This window comes from Metarhizium brunneum, chromosome 1, assembly GCF_013426205.1.
Source record: "Metarhizium brunneum chromosome 1, complete sequence".
Classification (NCBI taxonomy): domain Eukaryota; kingdom Fungi; phylum Ascomycota; class Sordariomycetes; order Hypocreales; family Clavicipitaceae; genus Metarhizium; species Metarhizium brunneum.
In genome coordinates this window covers 2,579,642-2,599,000 of record NC_089422.1, presented here as the reverse complement: position 1 = coordinate 2,599,000, position 19,359 = coordinate 2,579,642, and the positions used below count along the sequence as shown (strand labels likewise).

Here is a 19,359-nt window from a genome sequence, read left to right as displayed (position 1 = left end):
AATCTCGCAACACGTGGGAACATCACTCGAATCGAGATACCATAATTTTAGGCCACGATCATTTGAAATTCCTGGATACCATCCTCTCGTACCATCAGGCACATCGTCCAAGCATTGCAAAGTCTACACTGCTCTGTCAGAAGATGCCTAGATATCCTCGCTGGGTGTCAGTGTATAGATGTTATTCCACTTGCAGCCCAACTGTCGTTTAGGGATATTCGTTCCTACCTTTTAATATACCGCGTTTCTGTCTTTTCAAATGCCCTCTGCCTCTTGAACCCCGGTAGTGAGGCCCATACTGTTTGCTGGCGGGCGATTCGTAGTACCGTGGCCTGGCGACTCGGCCCATGTCGCACCCCACAGTCTTTGACCCTTTTGTTCTTGCCCCCTTGTGCTTTTGAACATGAATAAGAATGTGGGAGCGAAAATAGACTTTCATCTGGGATTGGGCGCCAGCAACCGCGTTTTGACGGGTTTTGCGGTGCGCCTCATTTTGCTTTCTGAGCACCCGTGATATTTGTACCTTGTTGATGCTGTCGTGGCCGTGGCAAACTTGGAGGTAAGTGGAAGATTTCAACGGTGTGCACACATGGGATACAAGCTCTTGGGAGAGACGATTTATGCCTGCTCCACGCAATTACACTGCGTCCAGCCTGTTGTGTGTGTAGATGTAAAACCCGGAGCACAACACGCCAAAGAGCCGAAGTACGTGGTCTCAATCAGAGCCAACCCCCTTCCCGTAAGCATGTACCCGTCTCGGTTGCACCCGGATTATTACACACAACATGACTACACAAGATCAAAAGCGCCTAGGTGAGAGAAAATATAAGAGTTTCCAGGAAAGGCCTGTAGAGGTCCCTCCACTTCTCTCAAAGTTCAGTCTCATCTGCGAGTAAGTAAAACTGCGGATGCGTCTTTCTCATGCCATACAAACTCCGCGACAGATCAAGATCAAATTCTCGTAGTCAGCCTGGTATTGCGAGCGCTAGCATATTCCACCCAGGATTGTCACTCCATCGCTATGGTTGCGCCTGTTATTTACATTTGCGTCTGAAGTTTCACTTCAATCTTCAGCGCCCGAGTCTTCAAAATCGTTCAAAAACGAAAGAAAAAAGAGTATCTGCACCTGGACAGAGCATTCCGGCAATCCAATCATTGCGTGTTTCCGTTAACGAGTCAATCATCAACGGGCTTATCGTGCCGAGAATACATGTTCCACTCAAGTGAATTTTCAAAATCTAGCTCACGTTTCTCTACCTGCCTCCTTGAAGCCGAGAGCATTGGTTGCGGCAGGCCCATGGATCTCAAAAAAGTCACAGCTACGATTGTTTGGTTAGCGCAAACCGCATCGCTTCTGAAGGAGGTATGGTTATCGTGTATAGGCAGGGTCTTTCTGCCCTGCTCTTTCAAAATTTTGGTCATTTTACGGACTGCAGTGCCGACGGGGCCACGCATCCGATCAAGGGACAGGGAGAGGAGGGGAACATGCTTACTATCTTTCCATTCAAGATCTTGGCGCTGACAATCCCAGCCAAGCTCCTCGGTCATGATATCAATTACGCCAGGGAGCGCCTCCAGAGCTGCCTGCGCATTCAAGAAAGCAAGCCGGGTTCGGCGTGCCAAAACGTCAACAGCTGTCTGGGCAAACTCATGCCTTACTGCATAACGAACCTCACCGTCAACAAATGGATACAAGCGTGATAGACGCTCTCCTCGAGCCGGGAATCTCTGGCCAGTCAGCCCACACAGTCCCGCAACAATCCAGGCCCGATCGCCATAGCTTTCTGTCAAATGCTTGGCTACCTCCGTCTCAACGCCAAAATGCTGGATAATTGGTATGAAAAGTGTTTTGCTAAAACCATGGGCGCCTATTAAGCGAACCTTGTGAGTCTGACAGGAGCCATCCAAAATAGCACCATCGTCGATCACTTCAGTGCCACTGACGCGTGGTGCGTTGATGACAGGACTAGGACTAAGTTGAAACTCTTTAATGGCAGCGTCGACACAGTCCTCTGCCATTTGGCGATAAGTAGTCCACTTCCCACCAGCACAAGTCAAGAGACCGGACGGGGATATGTCAACAAGATGGTTGCGTACCAGAGACTCTGTGTTCTTGGCCTTTGGATCTTTGACCAACGGCCGGATTCCAGACCAGGCCGCCAACACATCCCCTCGGCGCACATTAATCTCCGGAGACAGATACTGGCTGATTTCTCCAAGTATCCACTTGATAGACTCCTCATCCGGTAGCGGAGTGGATGAAATTGGAGCTGGTGAATCAGTAGTACCTGCGATGGTATTCCCTTGCCATGGGAGAAAGAAGATAACACGGCCATCAGATGTCGAAGGATCAAGAAGTCCCATTTTTCCAGGGCTGTAGTAGCCGGGAAGAATGACGTGTACGCCAGATGAGGGGGAAACAATTTCCTTGCACCCTTGGTCATCCATCTTTCTTATCGAGTCGGTGAATGGGCCGGTACAATTGACTATGCACTTCGCTCGCACTGTAAACTCTTGCACCGGTCCGCCGTCTTGAGCGGCGATGAGATCCTTAACCTCAGCTCCGCAAAGACGTCCATGATCATCTTTGATGAGGCCGGTGACTTGAGCATGGTTGGCAACCGTCGCGCCATAGAGAGCTGCAGTTATGGCAATTGAAACATTCATCCGCGAGTCGTTATGTGCTCCATCGTAATAGACTAGTGCCCCAACCAAATTCGTCTGCTTCAGCATAGGGAATGCCTCGAGAGCTTTGCTACGAGTCAAGAAATAGGAGCTTTCAATTCCTTCGCTGCCGGCCAAGAAGTCGTAAAACTTGGTGCCCGCCCAATAGTAAGGCGCTTTCCACCACTTATCAAGAGGCAGCATAATGGGTAGCCACATGCTCAGGTGCGGAGCGGTTTGCAAGAAATACTTCCTTTCTTTGAGCGCTTCCCTGACAAGTTGATACTGGTTATAGTCAAGATTCCACACTGCTTTTTCGAGGTAGCGAACACCTCCATGGACAAGTTTGGTACTCTTGCTACTGGTCCCACTGCTGAAATCATCTCGTTCGACGAGGGCCACTCTCATGCCGCGAGTTGCAGCATCAAGCGCTACGCCGGCACCTGTAGCTCCTCCTCCAATAATCAGCATATCGTATTCGTTCCCAGAATCCAGTTCGGCACTTCGACGCAAGTCTGCCAATTGTTCACGTCGTGGCTTGATGCTCGGGAACCGTGGCCTGGTAAAGGATCCATCTGGACCGTAAGTAGGCGGCGGAACAGCGGCAGAGGAGGAGCCCGGAATATTTCGAGGTCTGTAGCTGTATATCAGGGCTCCTCCACCAGCTACAAATACGCCGGAAACAATAAGCCGCCTAATGGCACGACTAGCAGCAGATGACATAATTGAGAGTGCCTATTCCGGCCAAGGATGTGGTGGTCGAATCAATATTACAACGCAAGCTCTAGGGCTGCCCCGAGTTGAATGTGAAGTTACGTGGCGGCGGCGGTGGAAACGAACTGGTGATCCGGGTGGGCTTCAAAGTTGAGAAAGCCGCTGACTGTAGATATTCAAGCATTGGTTTTCGTTTGACTCGTATGCGGCGCGTGAACAGAGGTTATTGCTAAAGCTGTGCTTCACTTCGTGACGGTGACCATCGACTTCAACGCTGCCAGCTGTCTCCAGGAGGATGAACTCGGTCTCGGATCAATTGAATTGGGGTATTGGGGCCGTGTCGCTTCTACTTATGGAGGTCCATTCCAGGTGATACGACATGTGTTCATCTGCCTCGGGTATTGTCAATTCAGGCTGGACGCCATTTGTAACTCCAAGAGACAAAACTGAGCAGCTCGGCAACAGCTGCGATGGTGGCACTGGACCGTATTTTAAAGGTTTCAGCTCGCAACTTGCTGGTAGTAGGTAGTTCAGATCAAGACATTGCGGGGGAGGGAGGGGTCGCATCAAACTTTAACTGGACTAGACCACTTGAGCTTGTCACCCCACGAACTACTACTGGCCTTGTTGGGGAACAGGCTGATGCCGGCTTGTTTGGTAAGTGAGATGTGTTGGATTGGCATGCTGCACATTGTTGACGACCTCCAAAGTTCACGATGTACAATAGTGGCATAGAATATCGCTTTGTATAGGAGAGCAGGTCATCTGATCAACCCCTTTTTGCCACGCACTTCCCATGTCGGCTCGTTGTTACTTCGGTCTACTTCAAAGGTCAATGGCGCACACAACATTTATCTATACCCCTTCAGCAGTCGATTCTAGTTCCTCTGCCAGTCGTTTCAGGTAAAATCGACGCGTCTCTAATGGGAGATGTTGAAAGCTTTTCCCCACGCGGGCAACTTCTAACCGCCCCTTCTCATATGCAGCGAGGTCTCGGTTACCATACACATCCCTGCCAATAGCGTATCCGCTTTCCAAGTCTCGAAAGAAAACATTTACAGCTATGCCCCAGTCCGTGATCGTTGCAGCTGCGTGTGGCCAGCATGGGGGAAGAAATAACATGTCTCCCGGAGCAAGCACTGCTTCGTACGGGTGTGTCGCAGCCATCCGCGACGTTTGTAGCTCTGAAAAGACGTTGAGGCTTGAACTAGATGCCCCGGGAGCAAATTGCAAGTGTTCTACATCGCGAGGAGGGAACAGTACCATGCGCTTTGATCCTGCCACTTGGGCATAGACGTTGGCCATGACCTAATCGAGAAAATAGAGTGATTAGCATGTCTGTGTACCATGTGGATGCACATACTCGGAAACATACGTCATAGTGTAGCCACATATTTATACGCCCCGATACTCTAAGAACAGAGCTGAATAGGCACCGGTTGGCCGAGTCCAGCTCCCTTGGCAGGCAAAAATCCTCCGCTAATGCCGAAAAGTCGTCTTGGATATTAGCTGGTCGTTCTGACGGTTTGTCTCGGGATAGTGCGCGTAAGTAAATCCTTTCCCCGGCCTCGGCACGTTCCATAACTTTGCCAAAAGGCTCAGTAACGTATCGGAAGTTCTTTGAGTTGAAGTCCATTCTTTCATGATCATGTTTGCATTCATGTGCGACAACCTAGGGATGTCAGTTCCATCTACATATCGTGGCCAAAAGCTTGCCAAAACAATCACACACCTTGGTATTGTACCCAATTCGGTCTATCATATATGAAGGTGTCCACTTCTGCACACAGCCACCGAAGTTGGCGTTCGAGATAATAACTGGCAGCCCGGTCCGCAAAATGTCTTCGAACTGGGCTGGCGTTTCCAGGCGAACGCGAGGGATTGTGGCAACAGTCGCCTTTTCCAAATTCGCCTCCTGCCGCAGTGTTTGCCTCGTGCTACTGACAATCCTTTGCGACGCCAAAAAGCGTACTTTCAGAGGTTCATGTCTTGTGAATCCGCAACTCCCCACGCCATCATCTTCTTTGCCCTTGAAGGAGAGTTGGAAGACTCCAGTTTCCCAAAAAGTACCCATTGAGAAGCACGTGGCTCCACCGCCAAGTATCACAATGCTGTCTTTGGCCTCCATTATGGCTGATCCGACCATAAATGGCAGAGCCTTGCCCTCAGGGCAAGTGCCCATCTTGGACACAGCATACGCATCATTATCGGGCATGTATACCATAAGGATGCTTTGACCTTGTGACCTGGAGCACGCTCCTACTCCTCCACATACCAATGTTTGTGACTCTAGATTAACTGTTTTCGCTCCAAACACCGCAAGATCATCGAGTTGTTCGAACTCCTCCTCATGCTTGGTAAATCGAATGGTTGGCTGGACGAGAGTATAGTTAGCTACAATCTCTTTTTCAGGACAGGGTCACCTTTTCCTTTACCTGTGAGTCATTATTATCGAGCTTCCACCTATACTTCTTTGAGCTTATCAAACCATCTTGCCCGATCCCACCAGCGAGCAGGCCGGTAAATATGCCATCGGATGCGAGGCGAGCAGGTGAATTGCACAGCACCGCACCAAACAGAGGTCCAGGTGCTTCTCCCAAGATTGCACATTTCGACCAGCCTTTCGTCGCATGGAAAACGTAGCAGTCTTCCGAGATTGTGGATGGTCCCGTTTTGCCACCTACGATAAGGGCCAGAGAACTGCCGCGGAGGCGAATTGCTGCGTGTCTGAACAATGGGATTGGAAGGCTTGAGGTAGGTACCCATTTACACAACGGCCCCTTATGAAGAACCCAGCAGTCCGATAAAGTATTGGCCGGGGAAGTGCGACCACCGACCAAAAGCATGCCATAGTCTCCCAAGTCAGTTATCGAGTGGCACATGCGCGGGGGCGGTCCAGTAATGGGAACAATGGGCATATCCATTTTCCCATCGAGACTGTAGATATCGTGTGATTCTTCTCTGCCAGCTGTTCCCAATCCCATTATATGAACAGCATATGCGGCTCCAGTGGGATCCGTGATTGCGAGTACGTCGCCAAATCGCCTCTTCGATGTTTGTACGTCATGCTTGACCATTGAAACGGGGAATATGCTTTCTTTTTCACACGGCTCTTTGTGATTGTATTTTGGTGAGAATGGTATCTTCTCCTGTTGATGCGTGGCCGAAGCATGAAGAATAAAGTAGTGTCGTCCGAATAATACAAACTCCTCCCATTCGTCAAAGGGTTCTATGTTGTCTAAGGCCGATCTTTCAGAGCTGCTTACGAATTTTGCGCTTGACCAAGCTTCCCACAGGTCCCAAATATTGATATTTGTGTAGCCCAGGCCCGTGAATCTACTGACTTGCTTGGCAAGGGTTGGATATTTGCTCACTGATTTTGGTGGTGTCTTGAGTTTGTCAAAGTGACTGAGCATGGTTGCCGCAAACGGATGGTCCGGTCCATGGGGCAATAATTGCTCTAGAAGGCAGAATTCCGCTGTGATTCAAGTAAGCAGACAGTTCCAGTATTGCTTTCTGTGCGCATTCTGTTTCCAATTGGATGTTGGCTGGTTTGGTTGCCATTTGTCCAACCTCATTGTATCGGCCATAGTGTTTAACTCACCTTTCCCAACACTACTTGACCAGTGAATCAAAGCATCGGCAAACTTTGTGTCCATATAGGTGATGGATACTTCTGCGACGAATAGCACATGGCAGTCAGCTAAAGGAGAAAGCGTCTCTAACGAATGTCTCAGTCTTGAAATATCTCGAAGATCACACCCGATTTGACAATATCGATCACTTTGAAGGAGAATCTGATCCTCATCCGGTTGGCTAACGACAAAATTTTCACCCAAAATTTCTCGCAGCTGGGGTGTTTCCAGCACTATTGATCGCTTTTTAAGCATCAAGTCAGGATAGTCTATATCCACAAATAATACATCGTCGCAGAGCAAGGCATGTCGAGCGTGTGATTGCCATGGGAGAACGTCGCTAGATTGTTAAGCATGGGACGTGTTAGTTTGCTCAGTATCTGAGCACCCAGACTGCAAGTATGTTTATCTTTGTTCCGTACTCACCTGCCACACCCGAGATTGATCACAATTTTTTTTGTGGTTCGGTTCTCGAATAGAAACTGTCTAACCACAACATCAATGGCCCTGAGTCTCAGCCAGTATCCTCGATTGATGAGCGGTGCACGTCTCTGAAACTTTTTCACGAAATAGCGGAAGTAATGTGGTTCTTCGGGGAAATACAGCTTCTCCACGCTGCGCTTAGAGACGATACTGCTGCTATTTGTCTATGTTACGAGGGATTAGCCTCGGTGTCTAGAGAATCAAGCTGCTGAGGTCAGTCTTTGAGGAGAGGATAATGGGCCTAGTTTTACTCGTGATACTATGTTCTCTTGCATGCCCCGATATTCACTCGGGCCAACAGTGCATTGCCACTCTTTGATTCTGTCCTGTTCCAGCGCGAGGAAGGATAGGCTAGTCGCCGTGCTCTGAGACTTACTCCCATAACTAATTCGTCCAGGACGTGGGATTTGGGTGGCCCGTATGACATCGGAGCCTTTGCAGCAGCTGCCATCTTTGCTTCCGTACCATAGATGCTCTCGGTAATTCGCCGTGGACTCTGAGAAGCTTGCTGATGGGCTACCGGTGGCGGGTTGAGCTAAGATACCATACTGTCATGTTATTCAACATGAAATGTGCACAAAGTTTTTTCGCGGGGGCGGGGGGTTTTCGCACACATGTATGTGCAGCTACTACTAGCCTGCAGGTACCTAGTAGGTACATGTAAGTACTCGAGTGTGCGAACTCCAAGGGCCATAGCAAGAATCGCTACTCAACCGATCGCACGATACCTCACAAGCCACACCAACAGGGGCGAAGGTTGACCAGAGGTACAGCGTAGTTCTTTAATAAGCTCATATCCATCCCAAGTACCCGGGTGCCCAGGGGCCCAGAAATTAGCCATCATTGAATCTATAGGATAGGCATGTGATGCGACAGCTCCACGATCACATTTTAAGATGCCTGGCACTTGTACTACCAGACGTACTAGTTCCTCTGTAAGTAAGTACCTACTTAAGTACTTACCTAAGTAGGTGAGTAGGCAGCTAAACAGCCCCCTAGCCACCGAGGCAACCCCACGCATCCCAGGCCCAGATCAGATCTGCGCTGCTCCTCATCAGCCAGTCCTCGTTTCACAGGACGTCGAATTACCTCCAATCTACATAAGTCCTGAAAGAGCCAGCATCGCGGCCAACCTAAGCCTTCCCCGCTTGCAAACGCAGCAGGTCGGTTGTCCATCACCTGATCAGGTCTAACGAGTCATATGTGTCTGCCGGCCTGGCGTTGTCGAGACGGCCTTTTCTGAGTGACTTGGCTATCGCTGCCGAGCTGTCTTGAACCCGGACTACTTACCCGCAACCTCGACACAGTCGAAGCTCGTCCCCACGACGTCGTTGATCACTCCACGTTGCCACAACCCAACTTAATCACGATTCCACCGGGACCTGTCACAACCGCTGGGACGCAGTGGGCACGTTTCTGTGCTTCTGCTGCCAGGACAGTAACAATGGCTAACCCATCGCTCAATTTTATTACCTTCAACCAGGACCACAGCTGTCTTGCTGTTGGTGAGTATTGACACGATAGCCATGGTTACTCTACCGAAATCATATACTAATATCACGTCTTCAACTCGTTTGTTTCTTCAGGTACCTCCAAGGGGTTCCGTATATACCATACTGATCCCTTCTCCCGAATCTTCAGTAGCGACGATGGAAACATTGCTATTATCGAGATGCTGTTTTCGACCTCACTTGTCGCGCTCATACTATCTCCACGACATCTTATAATTCAGAATACAAAAGTAGGCTGCCTTGGATCGTACTCAAGGTGTTATATTTTCGCTTACACTCGCAATTACACTGATACAGAGAGCATCTGTTATATGCGAGCTTACGTTTCCATCTGCTGTTCTCGCCGTCCGACTAAATCGAAAGCGTCTTGCCGTCATATTGGAGGAGGAGATATATTTGTACGACATTAGCAACATGAGCCTCCTCCACACCATAACAACGTCGCCGAACCCCTCTGCAATATGCGCACTGTCTCCCTCGTCGGAAAACTGCTTCATTGCGTATCCCCTCCCCAAACCCAGGGAAGATTCGGACAGTCGCCGCCCAGCTCATGCACCACCACAATCTACATACGTCTCGCCAACATCGGGCGAAGTGCTCGTATTTGACACATTAACACTCAAAGCGGTAAATGTTATCGAAGCCCATCGATCACCCTTGTCTTGCATATGCTTGAACAGCGACGGCACACTCTTGGCCACGGCGAGTGAGACCGGGACAATCATTCGGGTTTTCTCCATCCCAAGAGGCCAGAAACTGTATCAATTTCGACGCGGAACCTATCCTTCAACCATTTACAGCATGTCTTTCAATCTCAGCTCAACCCTTCTATGCGTGTCTTCTACTTCCGATACTGTCCACATCTTTCGGTTGGGAACACCACCTGGACATACGACTCCTGGAGGCGTGCCAATCGAAACGCCCAGTCCTCCAAGACAGGATCGTTGGTCGCGAGCTAGGAGCTACGATGATGGCGACTCGCCAGGGAATAGCGCCACAGATTCCCCCAGAAGCGATGCAGCAGAATCGGGACCGGGGAACGCATTTCCCAGTGGAGGTCAACAGGGCCATCGAAGGCAGAGCGGGTCATTTAGTAACATGTTGCGTCGATCATCACAAATCATGGGTCGTGGTGTTGCTGGCGTTGTTGGATCTTATCTGCCCCAGACTGTCACCGAAATGTGGGAGCCGCTACGAGACTTTGCGTTCATCAAAATACCGAAATCCGGAGTCTCGGGACTGACTCCGCGCGCAACAGGCAGCTCCATTGTTGGACCATTGCGAAGTGTCGTAGCGATGAGTAGTAGTAGCCCCCAAGTTATGGTTGTAACCAGCGATGGCGGCTTCTACGTTTACAATATCGACATGGAAAACGGCGGAGAAGGATACCTGGTGAAGCAATTTTCGTAAGACTTTCCCTGCTCCGCAAAAGCCTTGCTTATTTTGTTGATTGAAAATCGTTCTGTCTTTTGAATCTCGCGCCATAAACCTGAACTAACAATCGAGACTCACACTGTCCCGCAGGGTTCTTGAAGGTGACGAAAAAAATGACGTCCCAACATATGGGTCGTATCCTCCCTCTTAGCTCCTTGCTGTTGTTATTTTGCACACGATGTTCTCCATGAGTCGGCCTTCACGCTTCAAGGCAGCGAATACCATACACGCAACAGTCCCGAGTTGATACGCAAAGACATCGTTGCATCAAGCCGATAAGCATTTTTCAACGGGATCTGCAGCCTGCAGACAACTAAAGTATTACTAAATACCGAAGTTGGGCGAATTCGCAATACGCTTCATCTTGCCAATCTTGGAAATTCAGGAAAACTGCGTCATGTTCATTTCACACACACCTCAGAATAGGCGTTGATACAGCGTCGCAAACATGTAAATAAGAGACCAACTCTATTCCAGAGATAAATTCTTGGTGGCTTGTTTAATACATTGCGGAACCCGATATGAGAAAGTCCATTTCATCATAAGTCATCATATCCACGGATGCGAGTATCCAACGCTCCAAAAAGTTTGAATAAAACCAAATGCTCAAGGGGCCTTGGATTTAACCTACTTTAACAGCCCGTAAACAACAATAAAAAGGCAGAGTATATCACCTGGAACAGAACAGGCGACGTTCGGCAGGTAGAAAGTTCAATGTGGCGCAGGCAAGACGCTCATCAAGAAATAATAACAAACAAGCCAATGAATGGATAACAAAACATGCAACAATGAAGGCCATCCCGTGTGTTAGCACTGTCTTGCGCTTACCCATGGCGTGATGGTATGCCAATCAAGGTGCAGTTGCGAGAGCTAGGTGTGGACCCTAAATCTGTTGCCTCTCAGAGACAGGTGCCTATGATTTTAGAATGAATAGCGAACAACGAGCTTTCGTGTCACCTTGAGTAAGGGCGATTCATGAGGGCGATTTCTCGCGCAATGTCCTGCCATTCCAACTCGCGCTTCAATGGCGCGGAGTCATTTCCCTGTTGTTGCAGCCATTCTTCCCAACGTAATAACTCATACGCAAATCGTAGATGAGGCTGAATGATAACATTGAGACGCCTTGCTCGAACAAAACAATATGCACGAGGAAATGACATCCCCATGGCTCTCATTACTTCAGCGATACAGATGGTGGCGCTACGCGATACCCCAACCCGACAGTGCACCAGAGTTGCCGTCCCTCGTCGTCGTCCTCTGTCTATGAATTCAGTGTTAGCAAAACTCGAAGACAGTAGTCTGATTGAGAAATAAGACTAGACCTGGGAAGGTCAAATTTTTTCTCACCTATGAACTCAAGGCATCCCGGGAACTCATCTGTAAGTGGATCGATGCCGTTATCTTGAACGCCTTGGACAACGTAAACATTGTCTGAACCCCATTTCTCCAGATCGCCATCTTTCCAAGATGCTGTCTCGCCGACACTTAAAATTTGGCCTATACCCAATTCTGCCAGAAGATCCGGATTGTTTGCGTGACCAAGATTGCCCAAATACAGATAGTCCAGAATTCGGCTCGGAAAGGAGCCGTCGAGACCAGGCAGCCACTTAGGCTCATCCCGCAATAGATTGGTAATTTTCTCAAGGCTATATCCAACACAAGCGGGGGATTCTTTTAACAATCGAGGAGCAATTGCAGTCAGCAGAGCGACATCAGTAGGATATGCAAAAAAGTTTCGGCCCTTGGCAGTATGGAGCTGTAACCAGGCATTTGAAACCGGTTGTCCCGTGCTGTAACTCAGGTACGCAATTCCCAGCATGGTAGATTCCGTGTATCCATCGGCGCAATGAATGAGAACTTTCCGTGGTTCAAAGGTCCCGGCGGTCAAGCCGGTTGTGCCAGTCGGCGTATTCTCGTCGTGAACACCACTGTTTAGCCGCATGCCATGCGATAGGTAATAAATGCACTTGCACGTTTCGATAATCCCGTCAGCCTCATCGTGTGACCATGTTGGTGGCAGTATACTACCCGACGACGGGAAGTCAAAATGCGAACGTCCAGCTGGCCCATCTGTTGATTCGACAAGGCGTTGCAAGGCACCAGGATCCAGGTGGCCTAGATCGCTGCATTCAATTAATATATCAAAGATTTGCTCCTCTTGACTGCCTGCTTCAGGGGTGGGACCCATGAAAACGTTGTGAGATATTTCAGACGCCTGGGTCATGTCCCACATTTCCGTTCGCTCCTGCTGAACAAAATCGAGAACCTTCCCAGTCGCGCAACCGTCAGAGCCGATCGCAACAATGTCGCTATTAGCGTCCTCAAAGTCTGAGAAGGGACTGGTGCAAACGAAGGTGTTATATTCGGTGAAGTTTCCCGCTTGTGCCGTTTGTGATTGCCTTTGAAGTAACTGGGCCGCGGCAACTTCCCAGGCTACCTTCTTGCTTTCCGCAAGGTTTTCTCCATATACAATCACATCAGACACAAGAGCCGCCTTTGCTGTTTGAATCTGAAAGTTTCTCACCGAGAACCCTTCCTCGGGATCCGCCTCGATAAACCTGGGACAGGGGCCAGGCTGCAGGAATTCATCAGGCGCAACAGCTCCCTTAAGTCGTGCCGTCAAAAGATCGCCATTTGCCTTTACCAACAAAATGCCTCGATTACACGTAGGTGGATTTCTTGTAGACCTTTTCCGGCCCATGAAGAATGCCTGCTGAAGATGATTCTTTGGATGTAAGCCGTGAAGCCAAGGGAACACCACCTCTGGTGAAGGTAGTGGTTGTCTGGAACCGAAATCAATTGCCCTGTTGACCTGGGAGGCATCAAGTTCAAAAACACAAAGGCTGTCCATTTCCAATCTGACATAGCTATCAGGCGGAAAGAGTAAGGATTGCTGGCACAAAGCTCCAGCAGCACCCTTGGGAGATGCTGGCGGCGTATCTGTATCGTCGACTTTTGGTGGCCCAGCGGGACATGCCGGAATATGCTTATTTGGCAGTGGAGCAGGACAACGCTGACTTTGAACTTGTCGGTTTACATCTTCGAGCGAATGAGGTGGTGTGATAGGACCGTCGATGTCGGAGCTGGCGCCGTGCGGAGGTATCGGCCTCGGCAAAGCAATAGTTGCCATGCTGGCGAATGGTGATGTCCGAGACGTGCCAAGCGCTTTAGGTCGAGAGCGTGCTGTGCATGTATGCAGAGAGTCGGGATATATGACGCAGAAGAACTGCAGTCAACAGGAAGTGATTCTTGACCGTGGCCGCTCCAGCGTTGCTGACTGCAAGATGACGAGTAAGATCGATTCGGCTCTGGTCTGAAGATCGTGAGCGTGTCAGCCAACCCCCGATTCATTAAGGGTCTAACCACGGCCGTTGAAGTGATTAGCATCCAACTCTCGTGTAGTGGGATTCAAGACCTCGCCGGCCAAAAAACTGGGGTTTGTAGAGAAATGATAGATATGCCAGGGGCGCGCTGCTCAGATATCATGCCCCTTCTAACGCGCCACGCAGCAGCCGCCGCTGGTCAACAAGTCCAATGAGGCAAAGGGTGACGACATAGAAAATGCAAATCGACCAGCCTAAGACAGGTCAATCATGAGGTACGGGTATTGAGCAAAGGATTTTGAAATAGAACTAGTCATGCGAGCGTACCTCTCAGAGGGACAATGGAAATACACACAAAGACAGTGCACGATGCAAGTTTCTTCGTACAAAGCTTGATCAGGTGCTGAAACAGGTCTGATAGTTTTGAATCAATAACTACTTAAGTAGATTACAAGGGAAGAAAGATAAGGCGTAAACAAGACTGCATCAACGAGAAGAGGGGAAGGAGGAGGATGCACGAAATGCACCGAGTAGCAGTTGGCGGTCGGTGGTGTTTCGACAATGCATTTGCTGGACCGTGAGTGGGTGGGTGACGACTGGCAGTCACATCATGTGGTGTGAGCAACCAGACATTTACCCAACACAGACCAGTGTCGATTGGACTAGCTAACTACCTAGTAGGTACTTTAGATAGCTACGTCTCGATATTTAGCTCTGGGTCCCTAGCAATATATACTATGCTCCTCTCTTCCTCGCACTTCAATCCTACCAGCAAATTGAGGCCTTGTAGCAGGCAATGGTGCAATCAATGACCAGTTGACAGTCCAGATGTCTCGTCGCTTCTCAGGCAACGGCACGGGCTCCCATGGGCCAGACATTTAGGCGCGCATTTCACTGCCGAGTGGCAACCAACTCCCGGACTGCACTTTTGATGGGCTTCTCACAAACTCGTCACATTCTACTCCGTACTTCGTTTTTCACTGACCTCTCTCCATGACGACGTTTGCAGCACAATGGTCTGATGCGAGGGTTAGTACTACTAGTATTACTGGAAAATGCTGTAACAGGCCAGCAAGATGGCTGATGATCAGGCTTCACTAGCGTGTCACCTATTGGATGATAAGAGCGTCATCCCTGTCTACCGGTCTGTCGTGGGCGGCAACATGGATTCAATAAACCAATTGCAGTCTGGTGGGCCTTACCAGGCCCAGTTGGGTGGAGAGACTGCTCCCATTCCCTGTCTCCAAAATCAACTAGTGAGCAGTGTGTACGTGCCTAAGGTAGATAAGTTCTGGAGAGTCCACGGCGTGTTGAGGGCGGGGAAGGAACGATCGTCCGTGAAGCGTTGATGAGGCTCCTAAGCCACCACCACAAGACCATCGTTATGTTCATGTAAAACGTCAATAGAAATAGAGATAAATCCGCTACTACACGATGAAGGCGGAAAAGCAAAGATGGGAAAATAACCTCATCGTTCCCCAGGGCACTCCAGCGATACAATGAGAGCAATTGTGGTTGCCATGGACAGCAACGTTTGAGCTGTCAATTTACGTTGTACAAGGCGGCCTCGAGCCTAATAAACATCTTTGCTTGAGTTAACAGTACACATTTGCGTTTCGGTGTCTCATTTGCTTTTAGATTCCCGAGTCGAGTATCACAAGTTATCTTTTCTAGAATACTCTAGACATGAAAGATCACCTGGGAGACACTTCGAGACCAACGCGGGTGGCCAAACTTGCTCATTTCCCCAGATTCCGCATTGAGGCCCACTATCCGTCTAGATAAGGAACCCACTTCACTCAGTAGGTACGCATTTAGCGGATTAATTGACAGACAGCCTTTGGATTCTTCTTTTTAGCAGGCTTAAGCCGACTTCCATTCTCTCTCGTTACTGGTACCAGTCGATCAGAAAGTCACAAATCCATACATAGCGAGAGCCAATCCATGCTTCGATCCGACAGTCGAGGAGTTATTAAGGGGACCAAACAAAATGCCTCTTCTGCTAATCATAATTTGTCTCAAGAACCTGTATTATTTAACGGTCCCGGGATACCGAATTCTGTTTTAGCCTTTTGTGAGTGATGAATCCGAAAGGAGCACTAGGTCTGAGCAATTAAGAGAATCAGATGGCCCCAAATGGCGCGAGGCCAATGACAGGCTTCCCACAAACAAACCGACGTCTATAACGCAACTGCCCACCGAGATACTCGGATGAGTGCCTAGTAGGTAAGCAGCGAAACAGTCAGCGGTTCAAGCAAAGCAACAATAAAGTTGAAGAGATCCAGCACGATGCTCGCGTGACAGGACGGATGTGAGTACGCAGCGGGTGCTCGCAATCACGTGATCACGCGCTTTAACAATTTCCTTGGAGACCCACATGGCGAGTCTTCTCCTTACGATCGTGAAATGTGAATCTACCAAGGTAAAGAGGCAACAAATTATCAAGTATTGCGTTTTGAGAGCTAGGTTAGCTCTCATCGAAGGGCAAGATGAAGTTCTACATTGAGTAAAATATCTCTCTTCATCACGTGTTATGTATATGGGTGCTAAGTTGGCTTTAGTAAACTGCCTGTCCTTTTTCCGTATCCCAAGATTTACCCAGGTATGCACGTTCAGAATGCGGCATGGAAGCGCTCAGAACTGACCAAGCAATTTTTAGAGCAATATGCGTAAGCTCCCATATAAAAGCAGAGTTTTACTTTTGCCTCCCCTTAACCGATATTTCAATAGGTATATGTGTGACTTGAAGAGTAACCGCGACGATCCTCAATGCTTCTGGTAATAGTTTGGTCTTACCAACCTGGCTGACCCGTACCATCTATTCTTAGAAACACTTGATGCCGGCGGTCACTGTGTACTAGAAATGCCTTCAGGCACCGGCAAGACTGTATCCCTACTATCGCTCATTGTAGCTTATCAGCAGTTCATGCCTGAAAAAAGAAAACTAATATACTGCTCTCGTTTGTTGAACCCCTCAAAGTCCCTTCCTCAATATCTCCCCGTTTCTCTCTCCTCCTCTTCTCTCTTCCTTGTCTCTTGGTTTAGTGGCTGATGAACTTGCGTGGAAAGGTACCATGTCAGAGATCGAGAAGGCTTTGGTGGAGCTGAAAGCTCTCATGAAGTATCGTACAGAGCAACTAGGCTATGAGGAAGATTTCCGCGGCTTGGGACTAACTAGTCGAAAGAACCTCTGCCTCCATCCCTCCGTCAAACGAGAAAAGAGTGGATCTGTTGTGGACGCCCGCTGTAGGAGTCTCACTGCTGGCTTTGTTAAAGAGAAGAAGGATAGGGGTGAGAATGTGGCCGTTTGCGTCTACCACGATGTACGAATCCTTCAGCCCAACAGCATATTTCATTCAAGAAAGTTTCTGAAGAATTTTGCGTGGTTTTTCTTCCTCCTGACTCTACCTGCTAATTCAAGACTTTAGAATCTCGACCTTCTCGAGCCTCACAACCTGATTCCGAATGGCGTATGGACCTTTGATGGTATTCTGCGGTATGGAGAGGAACACAAACAGTGCCCATATTTTACTGCAAGAAGAATGGTATGCTTATCACCACTGCCCTGCTCTAGCATCGACTAAATGGATCAGATGCAATACTGCAACGTCGTCATTTTCTCTTATCACTATCTTTTGGATCCAAAAATTGCGGAGCGAGTGTCTCGAGACTTTTCAAAAGACTGCATTGTCGTGTTTGATGAAGCTCACAATATTGACAATGTATGTATTGAAGCTCTCAGCACTGACATTACCGAAGACTCGCTACGTAGGGCCAGCAGAGGTGCACAAAACCTCGAGCACAAAATCACCGAGATGCGGGACACGGATCAAGAGCAACTTCAGAATGAATACCAAAAACTGGTCCAGGGCCTTCGAGAGGCGGACGAAGCACGCCAGGAGGATGCATTCATGGCTAATCCTGGTAAGCCATTTAGTATGCGGGGCCCGGTTTTGTTCTAGCCTGACCTTTTATAGCACTGCCAGAAGATCTACTCAGGGAAGCTGTCCCTGGAAACATTAGAAGAGCAGAGCATTTCGTTGCTTTCCTCAAAAGATTTATTGAGTATCTCAAGGTGTGTACAAACAAAATAGCCGTTTCAGCCTAATCATTCCTAATATGTATCCAGACAAGGATGAAAGTGCGTCAGGTCATTTCAGAGACCCCCCCTTCATTCCTAGCTCACTTGAAGGAACACACTTTCATCGAAAAGAAACCCCTCAGGTTTTGCGCAGAGCGCTTGACGTCTCTTGTTCGGACACTTGAGCTTACCAATATCGAGGACTATCAGCCGTTACAGGAAGTGGCTACTTTTGCGACGTTGGTTGCAACCTATGAGAAAGGCTTTCTTCTTATTCTTGAGCCCTTTGAATCAGACACAGCAGAGGTTCCTAACCCTATTCTGCATTTTACGTGTCTGGACGCAGCAATAGCTATTCGCCCTGTTTTCGAGAGATTCTATTCTGTTATTATCACGTCTGGTACAATTTCTCCTTTGGAAATGTATCCAAAGATGTTGGACTTTTCGACTGTGATCCAAGAGTCATACAGCATGACACTTGCAAGACGGTCATTCTTACCTATGATTGTTACACGCGGGAGTGATCAAGCCTCCATTTCGACCAGTTTCCAAGTCCGCAACGAACCTAGTGTGGTGCGAAATTACGGCACGCTTTTGATCGAGTTCGCCAAAATCACTCCTGATGGCCTAGTTGTCTTCTTTCCATCGTACCTTTACATGGAATCGATCATCAGCATGTGGCAAGGCATGGGTATTTTGGATGAAGTGTGGAAATATAAACTTATTTTGGTAGAAACTCCAGACGCCCAGGAAACGTCGCTAGCCCTCGAAACCTACCGCACCGCATGTTGCAATGGTAGAGGGGCGATCTTATTGTGTGTTGCACGGGGCAAAGTCTCAGAAGGCATCGACTTTGATCACCAGTATGGCCGGACGGTACTTTGCATTGGGGTCCCTTTTCAATACACAGAGTCCCGGATTTTGAAAGCACGTCTAGAATTCTTGCGCGAAACGTATCGTATCAAGGAAAATGACTTTCTTTCTTTCGATGCGATGCGCCACGCTGCTCAATGCCTCGGCCGTGTCCTGCGAGGGAAAGATGACTATGGAATCATGGTTCTTGCCGACCGCAGATTTCAGAAAAAGAGAGTCCAACTTCCCAAATGGATTAATCAAGGCCTCCTGGATGTCGATACGAACCTTAGCACTGATATGGCAGTGAGCAGTGCAAGGAGGTTTCTAAGAACTATGGCACAACCCTTTCACGCCAAAGATCAGGACGGTATTAGCACGTGGGGCTACGAAGATCTTCAGAAGTATAAAGAAAAGATGGATATGGAAAAGATTCGCGAACTCGAGGATGCGGCAAAGATTCCAGGCGACGAGGACAATGCTCCCATTAATCCCTATGAATTCGATGACGAAGAGTTGGACCAAGACATGATGGAGCTGGACGATTTCTAATAAAGCACTTGGCTAGCATCAGTTGGCCTGTCAATGGCGGCGTTGGTGAATGGGATCAGAAAAATTCAATTATAAATGGCATTTGCGTTGAAAGACGAGCTTGTACATAA

General features: G+C 48.7%; 5 protein-coding genes across 5 annotated transcripts; 2 read left to right on the top strand and 3 right to left on the bottom strand.

The window, feature by feature from the left end:
* Positions 1–1,176: 1,176 nt before the first annotated feature.
* On the bottom strand, positions 1,177–3,387 carry Gpd2_0 (Glycerol-3-phosphate dehydrogenase; the record flags this gene model as incomplete). The annotated part of the gene is made up of 1 exon (XM_014694226.1): positions 1,177–3,387. One exon carries the CDS (start codon positions 3,385–3,387, stop codon positions 1,177–1,179), a length of 2,211 nt encoding a protein of 736 aa, XP_014549712.1.
* Positions 3,388–4,233: 846 nt separating this feature from the next.
* Positions 4,234–7,947, bottom strand: PPM2 (tRNA wybutosine-synthesizing protein 4; the record flags this gene model as incomplete). Its single annotated transcript, XM_014694227.1, has 7 exons — positions 4,234–4,686; positions 4,754–5,050; positions 5,111–5,752; positions 5,814–6,856; positions 6,983–7,353; positions 7,440–7,660; positions 7,873–7,947. The coding sequence occupies 7 exons, from the start codon at positions 7,945–7,947 to the stop codon at positions 4,234–4,236; spliced, it is 3,102 nt and encodes a 1,033-aa protein (XP_014549713.1).
* Positions 7,948–8,940: 993 nt separating this feature from the next.
* ATG18 (Autophagy-related protein 18) lies at positions 8,941–10,417 on the top strand (the record flags this gene model as incomplete). The annotated part of the gene is made up of 3 exons (XM_014694228.2): positions 8,941–9,001; positions 9,083–9,237; positions 9,305–10,417. 3 exons carry the CDS (start codon positions 8,941–8,943, stop codon positions 10,415–10,417), a joined length of 1,329 nt encoding a protein of 442 aa, XP_014549714.2.
* Positions 10,418–11,615: 1,198 nt separating this feature from the next.
* Positions 11,616–13,571, bottom strand: PPS1 (Dual specificity protein phosphatase PPS1; the record flags this gene model as incomplete). Its single annotated transcript, XM_014694229.1, has 2 exons — positions 11,616–11,698; positions 11,789–13,571. The coding sequence occupies 2 exons, from the start codon at positions 13,569–13,571 to the stop codon at positions 11,616–11,618; spliced, it is 1,866 nt and encodes a 621-aa protein (XP_014549715.1).
* Positions 13,572–16,838: 3,267 nt separating this feature from the next.
* On the top strand, positions 16,839–19,249 carry rad15 (General transcription and DNA repair factor IIH helicase subunit XPD; the record flags this gene model as incomplete). The annotated part of the gene is made up of 5 exons (XM_014694230.1): positions 16,839–17,087; positions 17,193–17,309; positions 17,358–17,688; positions 17,742–17,839; positions 17,894–19,249. The coding sequence occupies 5 exons, from the start codon at positions 16,839–16,841 to the stop codon at positions 19,247–19,249; spliced, it is 2,151 nt and encodes a 716-aa protein (XP_014549716.1).
* Between the last annotated feature and the right edge of the window lie 110 nt (positions 19,250–19,359).